The sequence below is a fragment of the Oryx dammah genome, unplaced genomic scaffold (genome assembly GCF_014754425.2).
Source record: "Oryx dammah isolate SB20612 unplaced genomic scaffold, SCBI_Odam_1.1 HiC_scaffold_2, whole genome shotgun sequence".
NCBI lineage: Eukaryota > Metazoa > Chordata > Mammalia > Artiodactyla > Bovidae > Oryx > Oryx dammah.
The window spans coordinates 194752305-194773747 of record NW_024070186.1 but is presented as its reverse complement, the minus strand read 5'-3'; the positions used below and the strand labels follow the sequence as shown (position 1 = coordinate 194773747).

The following is a 21443-nucleotide window of genomic DNA, read 5'->3' as shown; positions in this document are numbered from 1 at the left end:
AGCCATTGTGCTAAGAACTGTGTAGGTAACATTTAGTCTGCAGAGTAATCTTATGAGATTGGGAATTACTATTGCAATAATTATCTCCATTTTACAAAAGAGGTAATTAAGGCATAATGAATTTGCCTTTTTTGAGCTTTAGCTAGTAAATCTGACCCTTGGGAGTCTGATTCCAGAACCTGTTCTCTTGGAGGCTGTGTTAAAATTATTGTCTTGAAGGAAAGAGGAGGAAAAAAAAAAAGAAACTACTTTATCTGGGCGGGTAAACAGCCAAGAAGGACTTTAAAGAATAAAATACACAAGAAGACAGTAGTGTATTTAAATAAATACAGTTAGGACTCAGAGTTGCATTTCGTAAGTTATAACTATTGTCTTTCACTCTAAAGTCTTTTCATGTCGATCAATTTAAGAAGTCAGTACTTTAACCTTTTTAGATCTCAGGCTTAAAGACTATGGAGTGGAGCTCATCGAAGTTTCAGACAACGGATGTGGGGTAGAAGAAGAAAATTTTGAAGGCTTAAGTAAGTGGTATTTTGCTAATCCTATTTTAAAATATTTGGGCCCAATATTTGAGAACTTGGGGTAACACTGTCTTAGGAAACACAAAAACAGCTTTTAAAACCAGTCACTTGGGTGGGTACTCTGTGTGTTCATTGCTCTATCATTTGCAGTATCTTGGACTTAGACTCTTCACCTCTTTCTCAGCTCTGAAACATCACACTTCGAAGATTCAGGAGTTTGCTGACCTCACTCAGGTTGAAACTTTTGGCTTTCGAGGGGAAGCTCTGAGCTCACTCTGTGCACTGAGGTGATGCAATGTTTTTATCCTCTAACTTTACCCCTTCTAAAAATCTCTCTGAAAATTGAGAAGTCTGATTAGAATCATTTTTTTTTACACTTTTCCACAGCAATATTCTCAACTTCTAGCTTCTCTGTTCTGTTTTATCGTACTGTCAACCTAAGTGGTAATATTTCTGAAATGTAAGCAATGAATGAATGAAATGAAGCAAATAGTATATAATATTATAAAACAATTGTTATCCTTGTTAAAGCAGAAACTTCTCAATTTAAAAGTAACATAGCTAGGCTTACCTGATAGCTCAGTTGGTAAAGAATCCTGCCTGCAATGCAGGAGACCCCAGTTCAGTTCCTGGGTGGGGAAGATCTGCTGGAGAAGGGATAGGCTAACCACTCCAGTATTCTGGCCTGGAGAATTCCACGGACTGTATAGTCCATGGGGTCACAAAGAGTCGGACATGACCGAGCGACTGTCACGTAGGGACTTCCTTCGTGGTCCAGTGGTTGAGACTGGGTTCCTTTTCTGGTCAGGGAACTAGATCTCACATCACTCAACTAAATATCCCATCTGCTGCAATGAAAGATCAAAGATCCCGAATGCTGCAACTATGACCTGGTGCCGCCAAATAAATAAATAAAATTTTTAAAAAGTAACATATAGATAAATATAGATGCCATGTACTATTGATTTTAATTTATTTTGATGTTGAGGAAAAAATTTGCTAAACACTTATTTAGCTGCACAACATCTAAGATTTTATTAGAGTAGTAGTATGATAGCTAAACAGAGAAATGAATATTTATTGGTGAATTCAGAAGTTTTAAGATATTTTATTTTGCAGTTTAACCAAAGCAAGTATCAAGGCTTTTATCAAAACGAAATAGTTACAGAACTCTCTCACTATCTACTGGGGCCCAAGCTTTAGATTTTATGACGATTCCTCACCCCTTTAATCTCTCTTGATGATCTCGGAAGGATCAGCATCTTTTTAGGAGAGTTTTGAGAGAACGGAAGTGAGAAAACAAGCACATGGTGTCCAGCGCCTGGGCGTCTTTAGCTGACTGTGCTGTGCTGCCTTTTTCTTACAGCGACGTGACTATTTCTACCTGCCACACGTCTGTGAAGGTTGGAACTCGATTGGTGTTTGATCACAATGGAAAAATCCTCCAGAAAACCCCCTACCCACGACCCAGGGGGACGACAGTCAGCGTGCAGCAGCTATTTTATACGCTTCCTGTGCGCCACAAGGAGTTTCAAAGGAATATTAAGAAGGTATGGTAAGGGACTTCCCTGGTGGTCCAGGGGCTGGGACGCCATGCCCCCAGCGCCTGGGGAGGGGGCGGTGCCCAGGCTTGATCCCTGGTGAGGGAACTAGATCCCGCATGCTGCAGCTAAAAGATCACACACTGCAGCTAAAAGAGCCTGCATGCTGTAACTAAGACCCAGAGCAGCCAAAAAAAAATACAATAAATCTAGAATCCTGACTTGCAAGAGTCTGGAGAGTGTGGTGACCAGACGTAGTTCAGAATCAATCAGGTTGGTTTGCACGACTGTTCATTCTCTTCCTTTAATTTTTTAATATTTGGAGAGGTCCTTAGCTCGTCTCTTTCCCTAAAAGACCCAACTCTCGGATGATTTATCCTTTTTTCTTTCTTTGCCAGACCCTATCCTTTTCTTTTCTTGGACTGAATCATCAAACAGTGTTTAGAAGGTTTTCTAGTATGGGAAATGAGTCTATTTTTTGATCCTCTCTGTATTTTTCAAGAAGATAATTTTTCTTGGTTCCCTGAAAAGTGAATCAGTATAACTTTCATGAATTGGAATGAAAATGAAATAGCTGCATATTATATAACTGTTGTGTTTAAAAAGCATTTAGAAATTGTCTATATATGTATATATATGTATGTGTAAATATGTATGTATGTAATCATGTGTATGTAAGTTGCTGTTTAGTTGCTAAGTTGTGTCTGACTTTTTTGTGACCCCATGGACTGTAGCCTGCCTGGCTTCTCTGTCCATGGAAATTTCCAGGCAAGAATACTGGTGTGGGTTGCCATTTCCTTTTCCGTGGGTGGGTGGGTGTATGTATGTGGGTGTGGGTGTGTGTGTGTGTGTGTCTATGTATACGATTACAGTTTTGTAAAAACAAAGTGTGTGTGTGTGTGTGTGTGTGTGTGTATGTATTTGTATATGTATACGATTACAGTTTTGTAAAAACAAAGCAACTGGCCTAAATCAGCATAGAAAAAAAGACAGGGAGAGTAGATGCATGAATGCTGCCAGTGGTTTTTCTTGGATCTGCTGTCATTTTTGCTGTCTTCCTTGAGCCTTTCTATTTTGTATCTATGTTTTTTATAATCCAAAAAATTACTTAAACATACGCTGCTTAAAACTTTCTTTACCTCTAAAGCAATTTGTGCTAGTTAAAACTTTTATAAATTTTGCAAAGTATAGAAAAACTTAAAAAATGTTTTCTTTTTTAATTTAAAAATTAAACATTTTTTTATACAGAGAAAACTTTTATTATTATTTTGTATTGTATGGTAAACACATCTGTGCCTCAAAAACAGGCATAAGAGAACTCGTACTTGCCAGAGACGACCATGGTTAACAGTTTGCTTTGTCTTTCCAGTCTCCTCCTAGTTTCATGTATTCAGACATCTTAGAAAAGTTTTCAAGTTACATATTAATATTAGGAAATCAAGTGATACAGAATATGAAAAGTTTAAATCACATGGAATTGTGTGTGGCAGAAAGTTGGTGGTGTGTCTGCTTGTCTCCCAGACTTTGGTTTGTATTCCTTAGACTTTAAATGCATATGTGTATATACAACCTTTCTACATATGTTTCTTTTTTTTTTTTTTTTAACAATTAGGATCATATTATATACACTGTTCAATACCTTGACTTTTTATATAGTATATTGTAGATATCTTTTTTGGTCGACTGGTACTATATTATTCTATATCATGGTACCATTGTATGATATACTGTAATTAATTAGCCCCTGCTTAGGTTGTTTTTAATTTCTCACAACTACAGATTGTCTCAGTAAACATTTTCATAACACATTTTTGGTTGTTTAGGCCACTGTTTTCGCAAGGATAAATTTCCAGAGTGGGGATTCTGACGTCAAAGGGAATGTACGTCTCAATTTTTATAGCAGAAAACTTGGACATTTTCGAAAGGAGCCAAATGTCATTAAGAACCTTCTCCTCTGGAGAAGGAAATGGCAACCCAATCTAGTATTCTTGCCTGGGAAATCCCATGGACAGAAGAGCCTGGCAGGCTCCAGCCCACAGGGTCACAAAAAGTCGGATACGACTTAGTGACTCAAAAACAACAAGAGTACCCATAAGAGTATTACTTCATTGGCTGGCATTGCACACACACACACACAAAAGAACCTTATCCTCTGATTTCTTTGGATACCATGTTGGGAGATTCAACTCATAAATTGTTTTGTCTTATTGGAAGATGATATGAGAACCTTGAGTTGGCTGTGTAACATCATATGATTCTTGAAAAACTGAAGTAACCTTGAGTCCTTGGGTTTGTGTGTTTTCAACAGGAGTTCACCAAGATGGTTCAGGTGTTACAGGCATACTGCATCATTTCAGCGGGTGTCCGGATAAGTTGCACCAATCAGGTTGGGCAGGGCAAGCGGCAGCCTGTGGTGTGCACCAACGGAAGCTCCAGCATGAAGGAAAACATCGGATTGGTGTTTGGGCAGAAACAGGTAGCGGTGGCTGGTTGTATAAAACCATTTTCTCCCTCTTGTGATTATGGCAAGTTTCTTTTGTTCCTTTTCAATAGAATAGAGCATTGGAAAAGACCCCGATGTTGGGAACATTTGAAGGCAAGAGAAGGGGGTGGCAGAGGATGAGATGGTTAGATAGCATCACTGACTCGAGGCACACGAATTTGAGCAAACTCTGGGAGATAGTGAAGGACAGGAGAACCTGGTGTGCTGCTGTCCATGTGGTCGGCATATAATTTTTTAGTATTTATTTGACTGCGTCAGTTCTCTGTGGCATGTGGGGTCTCCCTTGTGTTGCCCACGGACTCTCCAGTTGTAGCGTTCTGGCTCAGTAGTTGTGGCTCGAGTGCTTAGTTGCTCTGAGGCTTGTGGGATACTAGTTCCCTGACCAGCGCTTGAACCCACATCCCCTGCATTGCAGGGCAGATTCTTAACCAGTCCCCCACCAGGGAAGTCCTTGTTTTCAATGTATTGATAATGGATGAGTGGGAGCCCCAAGTGTTTCACTTCACTAATAAATCAAAATTACTCTAAAACTGCAGAAAGCCACTGTTGATATTCTTTGTTCTCTTAATATGGATAGCTTGCTATGAAGGAAAACACAGAACTCTCGTTATAGCTTCCTTTCCAAAGTTGGGAAGTTGAAGTTCTCACTTGATCGTGAAATCACCATGAACCTTGACTTCTTTCAGCTGCAGAGCCTCATCCCCTTTGTGCAGCTGCCCCCTTGTGACTCCATCTGCGAAGAATATGGGCTGAGCTATTCCCAGGCTCTGCATAACCTGTTTTGGTAAGTAGATTGCTGCCCAGAAAATTACCATCCGTTTTTTTTGAGATTTTTTTTTCTTGGTTTTGTTTTTAAAGATCATGCTTTTAAAGTTTATAGTTTCTTATGTCCATTGTAAAACTGTAGGCAGTATGATTGCAGAGGAAGCAGGTTTATATGAAGGAGTCAGGTACTAAATGCAAACAGTGTTCTGGGTAACTGGTACATTTTAGGGGGTTTCCTATTGAGTCAACCCTTGTAGAAGAGGGTCTGTCTAGTGAACAAGTAGGATAACTCTTAAATTATGTATATGTTTCGTTTTATTGGGATCTGACAGAGAGGGGTAGAGGCTGAGTTTATTTTCACTGGTGCCTTACTCAGAGTCCAATCCATCATCGTCGTCATCATTTTTTAAATAATGATTTACCCGCTTGGCTGTACTGGGGTCTTAGTTGCGGCACGCAGGATCTTTAATTGTGGCGTGCAGGCTCCTTCATATATTTATTCTTAGTTGCAGCCTGCGAACTCTTAGTTGTGGCATGTGGGATCTAATTCCCCAACCAGGGATTGAGCCCGGGCCTCTTGCAGTGGTCCAGTGGCTGAGACCCCACACTCTGGATCTTAGGGAAGTCCCCCAGCATCCTTATTTTTAGTGTAAGAAAAATACAGACACTTTTCCATAAACAGGGTTGGCCTTGTGACAGCCCATACTGTTTACCATCCGTCCACTTGCCTTTGGCTTATGCCTGAAATTAAAGATGAAGATTCACCTTTTTATGTTACAGTATCAGTCTTACAGAAATTTGGATATCCCAGGGGTAGATCTCAGTTGAAATAAGCCCGTAACCAGTGCGTTAGTTGATAGAAGTTTGCTGACTGAGAACAGATTTTAAAAGGAAGGAGAATGTGGGCAAAGAGCCTGGATTCAGGTCCCTGGGCTCCATGGACAGCTCGTTGGGGACTGCACGAAGGTTCTAGAATGTGAATGTGGGGTGAGACCTGCTCCTTATGTGGAGGCTGAGGACTTAGTAGGGAAAGTGAGAGCCAAAATGAATCTGTTTTGAAACCGCTGAGTTACCCGTGTTGGATTTGTCGGTAATGGGATCTTGGGACATTCCAGAGGGTCTGTGTTCCTTTCATGATTCACCAGAATGGAGCACAGACACACATTACCTGAAATGTTAATACCTGTCAGCTGGTCGCTGAGGATTATGTTTTTATCCTTCACTTTGAGAATGTGCTGAGTGATATGTGTCTGATCCTTTCCACTCTGAAATCTTGTCCTAATGGCGTTAACATTGAACAGTATCTCAGGTTTTATTTCGCACTGTGCTCATGGCGTGGGAAGAAGTTCAACGGACAGACAGTTTTTCTTTATCAATCGGCGGCCTTGTGACCCAGCAAAGGTATTTCAAGATTTGGGGCGATTAGGTTTTTTTTATCTTTTAGCCTTCACTTTTAATTTTATTTTTAATTAAATAACATTTTCTGACACAGGCAGTTTACGTGGAACTTGAGACTCTGACTCAAAAACATGAGTAAATTGTCTTTTTTTTCATTCTTCTAGTCAGTGTTATTCTAAAAACATGTTTAAATGGAAAAATATTATTTAAACCAACAATGCTATATCATTGTCATTTAAAAAATATTTTTAGAATGTCTTGCTATTAGTTTCTTTCTTTTTAAAAAGATTTTTATTTTACATTGGAGTGTACTGTTGTATTTCAGGTGTACAGCAGAGTGGTTCAGCTATACACAAGCATATACCTATTCTTTTTCAAATTCTTTTCCCATTTAGATTATTACAGAATATTGAGTAGAGTTCCTTGTGCTATATAGTAGGTCCTTGTTAGTTATGTATAAATTATCTTATTTTCAGTTCAATTCAGTCGCTCAGTCGTGTCTGACTCTTTGCGACCCCATGAACCGCAGCATGCCAGGCCTCCCTGTCCATTACCAACTCCCGGAGTCCAGCCAAACCCATGTCCATCGAGTTGGTGATGCCATCCAGCCGTCTCATCCTCTGCTGCCCCTGTCTCCTCCTGCCCTCAATCTTTCCCAGCATCAGGGTCTTTTCAAATGAATCAGCTGTTCACATCAGGTGGCCAAAGTATTGCAGTTTCAGCTTCAACATCAGTCCTTCCAGTGAACTCCCAGGACTGATCTCCTTTAGGATGGACTGGTTGGATCTCCTTGCAATCCAAGGGACCCTCAAGAGTCTTCTCCAACACCACAGTTCAAAAGCATCAATTCTTCGGTGCTCAGCTTTCTTTATAGTCCAACTCTCACATCCATACATGACTGCTGGAAAAACCACAGCCTTGACTAGACGGACCTTTGTTGGCAAACCTGTAAAAATATGTACCATACAGTGGTTTCAATTATATGTGTGTGTGTGTGTGTGTGTGTGTGTGTGTGTGCATACATATGGACATATATTAATAACCAATATATTTATTATCATAAAAATTATCACTATTAGAAGACAGTAAGCATTTTAAAACATTCACTATTATCTAGACTCTTTGGTGTAGAACAACACACGTGCATTTGCCTCTGTATTTTCTCTTTCTTTTATCCATTTTCCAGGAAAATAAGGCCCAGATTGCTTCTGCTTCAAACTAAAACTGATCATCTTGATATGATTATAGCATTTGTTAATGGTCAGTTTTGATTTTGCATCTGCAGCAACATTATCCCTCAGTAATAGTGTCTGTTTACCAGTGATCGTTCAAAATTACTTCTTGGTTTGTTTTTTGCTGTGCCATGTGGCTGGTGGGGTCTTAGTTCCTCAACCAGGGACTGAACCTACACCCTCAGCAATGAAAGTATGGTCTTAACCACTAGGCAGAGAATTCCTCCAAATTACTACTATCAACCAGATATGATTCAGCTTCCAAATTTTTAAACTGTATTATAATGGGTGTGATTTTATGGCTTATCTGTAATGCCATTTGATAGTCTCATTATAAAATCATATAAATACACTTTTATGTACATGTGAATGTATTTTATGAGCATTTAAACTACATCACATTTTACTGACATCTCTTCAAGAGCATCTTCATATTGGAAAAAAAGATTCAGTTTTATGAATCTGTGCTTAAAAATACCCCTTGGAGGGGCAAGAGGAAACCTTTTTGAGGTGATTGGTATCTTCATTAGCTTGATTGTGGGGATGGGTTCGAACCTGTATGTATATGTCAGAACTTATTAAGTTGTACACTTTAAGTTCAATTTGTTGTAGACCAGCTCTACCTCAAGAAAGCTGTTAAAAATGTATCCTTTTAATAGTTGGTTAGAGTGTTGTTAGAACACTGGGGAAAGAAACATTTATTCTTTTCTAATCTTTGTTTTTTTGTGTAGGTTTCCAGACTTGTGAATGAGGTCTATCACATGTATAATCGACATCAGTACCCATTTGTTGTTCTTAACGTTTCTGTTGATTCTGGTAAGTTCTGCTGAGGTTTCAGTAAAATTGGTGACTTACTCCTTCCTGAAAGAATAAAATGAAATTATAAAGCTCAGATATGACTGGAAAATTTTTATAGAAGAGTTAATGGCAATATACGTTTTTATAAACTAAAAAAATTTGAAAATTAAAAAAGTATTTTATTTTAGACTTTTTTTTTATACAGGCTTTCCTGCTTGCTTCTTGGAACTTTGTTGATTGTGTTATTAGGAAAATGTGACTTTTCCATGTCAGCCAAGGGAGAAGGTCGACTAAATGTTTTCCCTGATTTTGAAAATAATTCATTTCACCTAGGTATTTTTCTTCTGATAGCTGTTATTATGGTTTATTGTTATCCAGTGTTTTTTCTAGATGCTTCAGTTCAGTTCAGTTCAGTCGCTCAGTCGTGTCCAACTCTTTGCGACTCCATGGATCGCAGCACGCCAGGCCTCCGTGTCCATCACCAATGCCCAGAGTTCACTCAGACTCACGGCCATCGCGTCAGTGATGCCATCCAGCCATCTCATCCTCTGTCATCCCCTTCTCCTGCCCCCAATCCCTCCCAGCATCAGAGTCTTTTCCAATGAGTCAACTCTTCTCATGAGGTAGCCAAAGTACTGGAGTTTCAGCTTTAGTATCATTCCTTCCAAAGAAATCCCAGGGCTGATCTCCTTCAGAATGGACTGGTTGGATCTCCTTGCAGTCCAAGGGACCCTCAAGAGTCTTCTCCAACACCACAGTTCAAAAGCATCAATTCTTCAGCACTCAGCCTTCTTCACAGTCCAACTCCCACATCCATACATGACCACAGGAAAAACCATAGCCTTGACTAGACGGACCTTAGTCGGCAAAGTAATGTCTCTGCTTTTGAATATACTATCTAGGTTGGTCATAACTTTTCTTCCAAGGAGTAAGCGTCTTTTAATTTCATGGCTGCAATCACCATCTGCAGTGATTTTGGAGCCCCCCAAAATAAAGTCTGACACTGTTTCCCCTGTTTCCCCATCTGTTTCCCATGAAGTGATGGGACCGGATGCCATGATCTTTGTTTTCTGAATGTTGAGCTTTAAGCCAACTTTTTCACTCTCCTCTTTCACTTTCATCAAGAGGCTTTTGAGTTCCTCTTCACTTTCTGCCATAAGGGTGGTGTCATCTGCATATCTGAGGTTATTGATATTTCTCCCGGCAATCTTGATTCCAGCTGTGTTTCTTCCAGTCCAGCGTTTCTCATGATGTACTCTGCATAGAAGTTAAATAAGCAGGGTGACAATATACAGCCTTGACGTACTCCTTTTCCTATTTGGAACCAGTCTGTTGTTCCATGTCCAGTTCTAATTGTTGCTTCCTGACCTGCATACAGATTTCTCAAGAGGCAGGTCAGGTGCTCTGGTATTCCCATCTCTTTCAGAATTTTCCACCATTGATTGTGATCCACATAGTCAAAGGCTTTGGCATAGTCAATAAAGCAGAAAGAGATGTTTTTCTGGAACTCTCTTGCTTTTTCCATGATCCAGTGGATGTTGCCAATTTGATCTCTGGTTCCTCTGCCTTTTCTAAAACCAGCTTGAACATCAGGAAGTTCATGGTTCACATATTGCTGAAGCCTGACTTGGAGAATTTTGAACATTACTTTACTAGTGTGTGAGATAAGTGCAATTGTGCAGTACTTTGAGCATTCTTTGTCATTGCCTTTCTTTGGGATTGGAAGGAAAACTGACCTTTTCCAGTCCTGTGGCCACTGCTGAGTTTTCCAAATTTGCTGACATATTGAGTGCAGCACTTTCACAGCATCATCTTTCAGGATTTGAAATGGCTCAACTGGAATTCCATCACCTCCACTAGCTTTGTTCGTAGTGATGCTTTCTAAGGCCCACTTGACTTCACATTCCAGGATGTCTAGATGCTTAGAAATATATAAGTGCACACCTTAAAAATATATATACCTAATGGTGAAAGTGAAGTGAAGTCAGTTGTTTGTTCGACTCTTTGCGACCCCTTGGACTATAGCCCACCAGGCTTCTCCATCCGTGGGATTTCCCAGGCAAGAATATTGGAGTGGGTTGCCATTTCCTTCTCCAGGAGATCTTCCTGACCCAGGGATTGAACCCGGGTCTCCCACATTGTAGGCAGACGCTTTACCATCTGAGCCACCAGGGAAGCCTAGTGTATATATATATCCATATTTTTTGGAATGGGAAAATAATTTTGGATAATTTTTTATTGTGCTCTTTAACCTTAGAGGTAAACATTTCTTTTCAGAAACAGGATTCTGATATTAATAGCTGTATTGTATTTCAGTGTGTGGATGTATCTTGATTTGTGAACTTTTATGTCCATGCTTATTTTAGTTGTTTTCAGCTTTGGGGAATTTACATTCTTTTTTTATAGATAAATCATTATCTATATCTTTGATTGTTTCTTTAAGATAAACTCCTAAAAGTAGAATCATTGGGTCAGTGAATGTGATCCTGTTATACCAGTTTATACATCTATCAACAACGTACTAGGGATAAGTTTTAAGCAGATTCAGTAGGTGATAAAAATGACATTTTAGTTAGCAATTTTAACCTATCTTTTCATGGGTTTATTTGCCTTTTTTTTCCTTTTGTAATTTCCCTACTCAAGTGCTTGCGTAGTTCATCTGTTTGCTTAAGGTGGACTTAATCAGCATCTTTTCTATTTTGCTTTAGAATGTGTCGATATTAACGTTACTCCAGATAAAAGGCAAATTTTACTGCAAGAGGAGAAGCTTTTGTTGGCAGTTTTAAAGACGTCTTTGATAGGAATGTTCGAGAGTGATGTTAACAAACTCCAGGTCAGCCAGCAGCCGCTGCTGGATGCGGAAGGTAAGGAAAACCCCAGCGTGTAAACGGCTTCTGCAGCCTGCGGCTGTCCTGGTACTGTCCTCAGTGTTTTTGGAGATGAAGTGTTTTTTTGGCATGAAAGAAAATCTCCCTTTTTAGACAGGCAGGATGTGTCACCCTAGAAAGCATGTTGCTGCAGATTTTAAGGTAATCTGGGTAAAAAGAGACACAGCTGCCTCTGCTACCACACAGGGGTCCGTTCTTACCAAGACTCGCCCCTTTTTCAGTAAACGTGCCCTGATTTTGGCAAGTCTTTTGGCCATTTCCAGAGTTCTGAACAAGTTGATTCTGATAATTTTTGCCATTTTCTCCTATTTCTTATGGAGGAGGGAATTTGGGGAGGTTCTTACTTTGCCATTGGCCTTTACATCCCCTGTGTGTTCATCACTGAGTGGCATGTTGAGATGAGGCTTGTCCTAGAGAGTTCTACAAAGTGGTTGTACCAATGTCCCCACCACCAGCAGTATTTAAGCATCCCATTGGACCCTCAACCTTGTAAGCATTTTTTTAAAAATTTATCTGTTCTTAAGAGTATATAGCCGTATCACATTGTGGTTTTAATTCGTGTCTCCTTCCTGGTTCATGTAGCACTGCTTTCATACCTTGGATCAGCCATACAGAGCTCCTCTTGTGCAAAGTTCATGTTCATGTAAAAATATCCCCTTATTCCATTTCTGCATGGGCTTCCCTGCTGGCTCAGCATTAAAGAATCTGCCTGCCCATGCAGAAAACAGTTCAGTGCCTAGGTTGGGAAGATCCCCTGGAGGAGGGCATGGCAACCTACTCTAGTATTCTTGCCTGGAGAATCCCATGGACAGAAGAGCCTTGGGATTCAGTCCATGGGGTTGCAAAAGAGTCGGACACAACTTAGCGACTAAGCAACAATAATTGCATTTCTGCACAGCCTCTGACGCCCTTCTCTGTTCGCATCTACCTAGGTCACTTAGTAAAGAGGCCTTCGGCAGAGATGGAGAAGCCCGAGCCAGGAAAGGATAATCCTGCCCCATTAAGGACTCCTGGAGAAGAGAAAAGGGTAGTGACCATTTCCAGGCTGAGAGAAGCCTTTTCCCTTTGTCACTCGACTGAGAACAAGTCCCGGGGTTCGAAGGCCACCGATCTGAGGCGGGTTTCTCCGAGACAGAAAAGCAGTGCCCAGTTTCCTAGAGCTTTGGGGCCCCCCTGCTCCCGGAAGCACATCTCTGAACCTGGGGAGGAAGGGAGGACTTCTGCTCAGGGGCCCCATGACTTGATGGGCAGAGTGGAGATGGAGGACTCGGGGCACGGCAGCGCATCTGCCAGCTCCGAGGAGGCATCCAGCCCCCCCAAGACGAGCGGCCACCCCAGCACTGATCGGGTGGCAAGCTCCCCCAAAGGCAGATTTTCCCAAGAAAATGTGGAGTCTCGGGAAGAGTTACCTGAAACTGACCATCGTCTTTCAGGCACAAAGTGCCGTGTGAACCAAGAAGAAAGCGGCCCTGCATCTAAAGTCTTGCCACAGCCCACGAAGCTCTCATCCCCAAACGCAAAGCGTTTTAAAAAAGAAGGAATTCCTTTAAATCCCGATGTCCTTCCAGAGTCGGTGAAAACCCAGAGTGTGTCAGTGTCCGAGGTGGATGTAGCTGTGAAAATTAACAAGAAAATAGTGCCCCTTGATTTTTCCATGAGTTCTTTAGCCAAACGAATGAAGCAGTTGTGTCAGCAAGAACAGCAACAAGAAAGTCAGCAGAATTATAGGAAGTTTCGGGCAAAGATTTGCCCTGGAGAAAATCAAGCAGCAGAAGACGAACTAAGAAAAGAGATCAGGTAACAATTTTCTTTAAAGAACTCCTATCATGCAGTTCTACAACCTGAAACCTTGCAAGAATTTTTTTCCTTATATTTCGTACAGATTTGGTCCAAATCAATCAAAGCCTTCTTGACCCCATTTCATTCCCCTTCCTGGAGGTTTTCAGCCCATGGTGACTTCTCCCTGATTGAATTCAAGGCACCTTTGGGGAACATTATTGCTATTTTCCATCGTTCATTTAATATGTATGAGGGAGAATTAACCGAAGCTATGATTTCAAGAAGATGGTATCAGATAAGGTTAAGTAAAAGCAGTTTAAAGTAAAATATCTGTAATACAGATAATTAAAAACACTAGTCACTGCTACTTTCTTGACAATAATCATGTCTACCCTTGTGATTCTTAAAAAGTGATGAATTCTCTGAAATATTTAATTTTTAAAAAGACATATATTTATTTTTGGCTGTGCTGGGTTTCTGTTGCCCTGTAGACTTTTTCTCGTGGCAAGCAGGGGCTGCTCTAGTTGGAGGCTGCGGGCTTCTCTCTGCAGTGGCTTCTTGTCCCAGAGCACGGGCTCTGGGGCGAGCAGGGTTCAGTAGTTGCAGCTCCTGGGCCCTGGAGCACAGACTCAGTTATGCTGAGGTATGTGTGATCTTCCCCGATCAGGGATCAAACCTGTGTCTCCTATATTGCCAGGAGGATTCTTCACCACTGAGCCACCAGGGAAGACCAAAATATTTAACTTGTACTTTTCTTATCATTTGTTTTAAAAATATTTGGACAGAGAAAATTCTAGGGACAGAGGAGCCTGGCTGGCTGCAGTCCATGGAGTTGCAAGGATTTGGACACAACTGAGCACACACCAAGCTGTAAAACTTTGTTTCTTGAACCCAGATGCTAGGTTCTAGTTCTGGTTTATGCCGGGAGATACGCCTGCCAAAGACATGAAGAGACCAGGGTCTTCAGGCTGGCACAGGTTTTTCCCGTGGGGAATCTGCCTGGGGAACCAGAGTAGACTTTGTTCCTGAAAGAGCAGTTAGATCCAAGGAGTTGGTATTTCTGCAAATTATACCAGTTTGTTGCCTCTCTGCTCCAAATCCCTGCTTAGCCCTGCTTTTGCAATCCTGATTGGTGTTCAGTCGCAGTCCTGGAGGCTGGACCGTAACAGCCTTTCTCTTGATGCAGTGTTATACATAATCAGCAGGGGGCGCTGGAGGGACTCTGCAAGACCAAGTGGGAGCAGCGGCTTTCCCCTTGCTTTCTGTCATGCCCTGTCTTCCTACAATGTATGAGATGCACTGTTAAGTGCTTGGAGTATGAAGAATTGATTCCATTTATTTTAAACAATGTACAGACAAAGGTCTGGAAGCATATGCACCAAATCATTAATAATTTAGTGACTAAGTCACAGGGCAGTTAGATGAATGCCTGAATAAGTAATGTTATCTTTAGAAAGTGATTATTAGGGACTTTGTGTTTTTGTATTTTTTTTTTTTAATCAGAGAAAAAAATCTTTTAAAATGTCTTCTAAAATGGGAATTCCCTAGCACTCCAGGGGTTAGGACTCAGCCCTGGTTTAATCACTGGTGGGAAAACTAAGATCCCACAAGCCTTGCAGTGTGGCCCCCCTACCAAAAAAAAAAAACAAAAAACTTTTCTAATTGATATTTTCTTTACACAGCAAAACGATGTTTGCAGAAATGGAAATCATTGGGCAGTTTAATTTGGGGTTTATCATCACCAAGCTGAATGCAGATATCTTCATAGTGGACCAGCATGCCACAGACGAGAAATACAACTTCGAGATGCTTCAACAGCACACTGTTCTCCAGGGTCAAAGGCTTATAGTGTAAGTGCATCTCAGTGCTCAGAATTCAGTGTCATTTCACATCCCAGACTTAGCTTATAGGTGTGTCTTCTGTCTTTATCCCTGGCTTCCCTGGTGGCTCGGTGGTAAAGAATCTGCCTGCCAAGGCAGGGGACTCTGGTTTGGTCCCCGGTCTGAGACTATCCCCTGGAGGAGGAAATGGCAGCCCACTCCAGTGTTCTTGCCTGGAGAACCCCCTGGACAGAGGAGCCTGACGGGCTGCAGTCTGTGGGGGGAGGTCATAGAGTCGGATACTACTTGGCAAACAACAAATCTTTATTTATCTATATTTTGGGTCCTAAATATCCTTAAAGCAGATTTCACACATTTGGCATGTTAATAGTCATAACCTGCCCTTTATGTAGTGCTTATTTTGTGCCAGGCACTGTTGAAAATTTTGCATTTAATCCTCACAACCCTTTGAAATAGTTACTGTGTGGTACTACCATCTCACGGGTGATAACACTGAAGATGCACACAGGTTAAATCACTTGCCTGAGGTTACACAGCTGATAGGTTCTTTAACGATCACACCTTTAGAGCTATTCAAAAATGCCCATCACTGGTTGGCTTGGAAATCCTTTTGATGAAGGACAGTTTATAGTATGTCTGTTTAGAGTATGTGGGTCCCCTGGAGAAGGAAATGGCTACCCACTCCAGTATTCTTGCCTGGAAAACCCCACGGACAGAGGGGCCTGGTGGGCTGCAGTCCATGGGGTCGCAAAGCGTCGGGCACGACTGAGCAACTAACACTTCACGTCACGTCATGTGTTGAGGTCAGTGGTGGCTGTGTGTCTGTCCTCAGCTACTAGAGCAATTCCAGTAATTAGTCACTGCAGAACTTGGTATTTCTCTCTCTTTGCTGCTGCTAAGTCGCTTCAGTCGTGTCCGACTCTGCGACCCCATAGATGGCAGCCCATGAGGCTCCCCTGTCCCTGGGATTCTCCAGGCAAGAACACTGGAGTGGGTTGCCATTTCCTTCTCCAATGCATGAAAGTGAAAAGTGAAAGTGAAGTCGCTCAGTCGTGTCCGACTCTTAGCGACCCCATGGGCTGCGGCCCACCAGGCTCCTCCGTCCATGGGATTTTCCAGGCAAGAGTGCTGGAGTGGGGTGCCATTGCCTTCTCCGTTCTCTCTCTTTAGCCAAATTGAATGTTTTACACTGACCACTTTACAAGGTGGTGTGGTTGTGTAGCATGTAAACCAGAAATCTTTAGTAGAGTTGTAAGGAGAGGTCATGGGTTTTCATTTGGGAAATTAAACTATGTAATTAGCTCAGACCCCAGCAGCAGCAGATCCTGGCATGAAGAAGTTGCACTAAGACCGTCTCTGAGCTGGAGCCCTTACCTAGTTTACCTGCTGAGTACTCTCTTTCTTCTGTCTCCCGCAGAATGGTCTAATTACCTTTAGTTTTAGTAGGAGTAGTAAAGACAGTGAATGAGCCATTTTAGAATACTGAGTTACTCCTATCCCTCTCACAGAGGCCATTTATTTTTTAGCCATTTTGCATAATTACAGTCTCGTTTGTGGCATTTCAAGTTGACCTGGATAATCCTAGGCCACGGTGGGTTCCCGGTGGACCACACTTCGGGATAAAAGGGTAAAGACCACAGCTGCCTCCTTTCCTACCAGGCCCTGCCTCGCTTGGCCCTGAAGACCTCTCAGCTGTCCTAAGCCCTCCCCTATTCTCTACTCTTGAGCCACCTTGGCCATCCTTTGTGTTCCCTCAACAGGCCTGATGAGTTCCTCCCTGGCCATCAAGTGGAAGGAGGCAGATCTGTGTGTGTGGCTCTGGGAACATCCGTGGTCCATCCTAGGGCCTTTGCACAGACTGTTGCCTAGAGCACTTGTTACCCCCATCACCTGGTAACTGCTTCTCACCCCCGGATCTCAGCCCAAAGGTCACTTCCTCAGAGAAGCCCTCCGTGACCGACCCTGCCCCCACTCTCCAGGCCAAGTCTCATGTGCTCCATGCTCCTAAGTCTCTGAGTGTCTCTTCTTTCTGATTCTCTGTGTAGTTTGCAATTATAGTTTGTTTGTGTGACTATTCCATCAGTGTCTTTTTTCCCCACTAGACTGTTTGTTCCATGAAAGCAGAGAACAGATCTGTGTTTGCTCACCTTTACAGCTCCTGTCTTTTAGAGGTTTCTATAAATCCAGGTGGAGAGATGGGTGGATCGCTGGAAGGAGAGATGGCTGGATGAAGGATGCAGGCAGAAGAAGGAGCAGGATAGTGGAACAGATGTCATTTCCTCTGTTTTCAAATGTCTATAATGACTGAAGCCAAGTTTTCAAACTCTCTTTATTGTGAGGAAGAAAAATAGCTTTTTAAGATTATGTTGTTATTGTTAAAAAAAAAAAAAGAGTCATTGGGGTGGGATGGCAGATTGAAGAAACCGAAACTACTTTTGGAGTTAACTCTGACTTCTAAGAAGATCTTTAAAAAAAAAAAAAAGTGGAAATTAAAAGGAAATGCTTAGGACTTCCCCAGCGGTCCAGTGGTTAGAACTCTGCACTTCCACTCCAGGGGCATGGGGTTCAGTCCTTTATTGGGGAACTAAGATCCCACATGCCTTGAGGCACAGCCAAAAAAAATAATTTTTTAAAAAAAGAAAATGGAATTTTGTGACAGGTGAGGTTCACAGCTGAAAGCATGTTATTTATGTTTGAATAAATCACAAAATTGTTGTTTTAATTTCATTTCTGTCTTAGAGCCTTCAAGGTCTAGTTTGGGTCTCTGTTTTTCAGACCTCAGACTCTCAGCCTAACAGCTGTCAATGAAGCAATTCTAATAGAAAATCTGGAAATATTCAGAAAGAATGGCTTTGACTTTGTTATTGATGAACACGGTAAGTTATTACTTAGAAGGTAGGATTGCGTCCTTGTAGAGCCAAGAACAATCTCTGAGGCCCTGCACAGTGTGTTTTTTAGAGATGGACGGGCTTCCTCCCAGAGCGCTTTGCGTCCACCCTGTCTTTCAGATGTTCCTGACAAGTAGCACCCAAATGAAACGAATTTTTCAAATGATGGCTTTTCCCCCGAATTGTCTTCTTTCAGCGCCAGTCACTGAAAGAGCGAAGTTGATTTCCTTGCCAACCAGTAAGAACTGGACCTTTGGGCCCCAGGACATAGACGAGCTGCTCTTCATGCTGAGTGATAGCCCCGGGGTCATGTGCCGGCCCTCCCGCGTCCTGCAGATGTTCGCCTCCAGAGCCTGTCGCAAGTCTGTAAGTAAGGAATGCTCGCCCACAGGGCCCCCAGGGGTCTGCTCCAGCTGAGGAGTCCTCGGTTCAGCCCCGTACAGCCCCGTCAAGTGTGGGCAATGGTCACCCTGGGCCGTGTGCCTAGAGGGTCCGATCGTCCTCAGCCAGCATAACCCTGAGCCCTGCACGGCCACCCTGACCCACAGTTACTGCATCCCCGAGGCAGCATCCTCCCAGTACCTCCAGCAATCCTGCGCAGTCAGCCGTTTGTCCCCATTGTCCGTCTGTGGACCTGAGGGGTATTAATGATCCTGGTGGAGAAGGAGTAGGCGCTGCCAGTTCTTGACCCTGTGGGAGGTTGTCCGGAGGCCTTGCAGTCAGCATGTGTTTTTCAGGGACCCCTAGGGCGGGCAGTGTGTGTTTTCTGGCTGCCGCCCCCCGACACTGGCAGGGCCCCGGTGCTGCCCCCACACAGCGCACAGACTGGGGGCTGTCTCCTCTGCACCCAGGGGCCCATGTCCTGCCTTTGGCTCTAGGCATGTCAGCTTCCATCTGCTTCCCGCCGCAAGCCCTCTGTCTGTATGCCCTGCTCCACATGCCTTTCTCGCCTGCCTGGTGCCTTCCTGCCCTCCCTGAGCACCCAACTGAAGTCGCCTCCCCACGGCGCTGCAGAGGACAGACGGGCGAGCTGTTCCACTGAGGGCAGGCAGGGACATTTGAGCAACAGCCTGAGGGAGAGGGGCCCTGAGACACGCAGACGCCTGTGGGAAGTGTGTGCCGGGTAGAGGGCTCAGCCAGTGCCAAAGGCCTGAGGCAGGTACTTGCTTTACAGGCTTGTGCAAGAGAGCAGAGGTGTCTGTGAGGCTGGAGTCAGGGAGGAAGGGCTGCTTGCTCGCAGATGTGGGTGCGAAGGCAGTGAGGGCCACGTCACGTGGTGCACTCGGTCTTTTATAAGGGTTGGGGGTGGCTGCGGGGTTTTTGGTCTTTTGGTTGAGCTGGCTCTTCGTTGCTGTGTGCCAGCTTTGTCTGGTTGCGGAGAGCGGGGCCTCCTCACTGCCGTGGCTTGCCCTGTCGTGGAGCACAGGCTTTCGGTGCTCAGGCTTCAGCACTTGTGCCTCCCAGGCTCTAGAGCACAGGCCCAGTCGTGGCGCAAGGACTTAGAGGCCCTGTGGCATGTGGGATCTTCCTGGGCCAGGGATCTCACCCACGGCCCCTGCTTTGGCAAACGGACTCCTATCTACTGCGACATGGGGGAAGCTCCTGACAGACTTTTAAGAGGAATTGCTGGCCCTGAGTGGAGGATGGGTTGAAGGGATGACGGGGTTGGGGGAGCAGGGAGACCTGTTAGACTGCTGCCGTCGCCAGAGTGGGAGGTCATAGCAGTGGGGCTATGGGTGGAACTGGTGAGACTCGTTGGTCCTGGATGGGAGTGGGCCACAGCTCTCTGAAGGATGTGCCATCAGGAGGGAGCCACGGAGGGGCTGGATTTCACAAAGGGGCCCAAGGGTTGGGCCCCTAGAGGGCAGGGTTCTTCCAGACAGGACTTTGCAGGGAACACAAGACAAAGTCTTGTCCAGGCTCTGTAGAGAACACTGCTTCTGAAGAATGGCTGTGCTGCGCTTAGTGGCTCAGTTGTGTCCAACTCTTTGTGATTCCATGGACTGTATGTAGCCCACCAGGCTCCTCTGCCCATGGAGGATTCTCCAGCAAGAATACTGGAGTGGGTTGCCATGCCCTCCTCCAGGGGATCTTCCCCACCCAGGGATTGAACCCAGGTCTCCCACCTGGCAGGCGGATTCTTTACCGTCTGAGCTGCTAGGGAAGTCTAAAGTGTGGCTGTTCTAACCCAGAGCAGTAAAGCTTTAATTGAAGCCATCATGTCTCACACACAGGTGATGATTGGAACCCCTCTTAACACAAGCGAGATGAAGAAGCTCATCACACACATGGGGGAGATGGACCATCCCTGGAACTGTCCCCACGGAAGGCCCACCATGAGACACATTGCCAACCTAGATGTCATCTCTCAGAGCTGACGGCGCTTCTCGTTTTAGAGAACTGTTGATTGCATTGCAGGTGTTTCTGTTTTGCAAGGCAGGGCTTTAACGAGCCGTTTGGGGGGTTTGTTTCTAAATGTAGCTGCTCCTTCCGAAGGCATCAGATTCATTTAGAAATAATCTGGAGGACTGTTTGATCCACACGGAGCACTGCTTGCAATACTCTTTTTGTTTTGCATGTAAACGCGAGCCTGTGTGTGTAGAGAGGCAAGAGTCTGTTTTACAGAAATAGAGCACTTTAGAAGTCACTGGGACCTCTGCTGTGGCCTGACGTATTTTGGTCTGTAACTTTCAGCCCTTAACGATGATTCAGTTCCTAATGGTTTCACTTCATAAAGTTAGTTATGGTTCTTTGGAGCTAGTCATTCTGAACCCTGCTGCATATTAAATTTAGAAAAGAATCCTAGAAAACCCGAGGGGGATTCTCTGTCCATCTGGAAGAAGTCGAGCAGGTGGATCGGGGTCTCTCTTTCTGTTTGTGGTTGTAATTTTTGTTTTGTTTTTGGCAGTGTGGCGAGCTTTTCAGGGATTAAACCTGGACCACCGCGGTGAAAGCCCAGGATCCTAACCACTGAACCGACAGGGAGCTCCTGGATCTCTCTTTTTAAATGTTCCCTGCTGCAGCCAGAATGGCAAAGACTGTTGTGCGTGCTCAGTTGCTCACTCGTGTCCAACTCTTTGCGACCCCATGGATTGTGGCCTGCCGGGCTCCTCTGTCCAAGAATACTGGAGTGGGTTGCCATATCATTCTCTAGGGGATCTTCCAGACCCAGGGATCAAATCCAGGTCTCCTGCATCTCCTGCTTGGCAGGTGGATTCTTTACCACTGAGCCACCTGGGAAGCCCAAAGACTTTGTAAGCAAGGGGAAATAAAAGATTCTGATTTTTCT

General features: G+C 43.7%; 1 protein-coding gene across 3 annotated transcripts in view; it reads left to right on the top strand.

The window, feature by feature from the left end:
* PMS2 (PMS1 homolog 2, mismatch repair system component) overlaps window positions 1–21443 on the top strand; it is a 24481-nt gene extending 3038 nt beyond the window's left edge. Inside the window, exons 3-16 of one of the 3 annotated variants that reach the window (XM_040231024.1) lie at window positions 435–521; window positions 706–808; window positions 1888–2071; window positions 4371–4538; window positions 5252–5349; window positions 6632–6731; window positions 8692–8776; window positions 11467–11622; window positions 12579–13443; window positions 15108–15275; window positions 18042–18142; window positions 18351–18520; window positions 20389–20534; window positions 21063–21443. In XM_040231024.1, coding sequence (XP_040086958.1) covers window positions 435–521; window positions 706–808; window positions 1888–2071; window positions 4371–4538; window positions 5252–5349; window positions 6632–6731; window positions 8692–8776; window positions 11467–11622; window positions 12579–13443; window positions 15108–15275; window positions 18042–18142; window positions 18351–18520; window positions 20389–20532 — 2429 coding nt within the window. In that variant the 3' untranslated portion in view covers window positions 20533–20534; window positions 21063–21443. Of the gene's footprint in view, window positions 1–434; window positions 522–705; window positions 809–1887; window positions 2072–4370; window positions 4539–5251; window positions 5350–6631; window positions 6732–8691; window positions 8777–11466; window positions 11623–12578; window positions 13444–15107; window positions 15276–17026; window positions 17734–18041; window positions 18143–18350; window positions 18521–20388; window positions 20573–21062 lie in introns of those variants that run through there. The other 2 variants (XM_040231017.1, XM_040231033.1) reach the window with 2 other exon arrangements.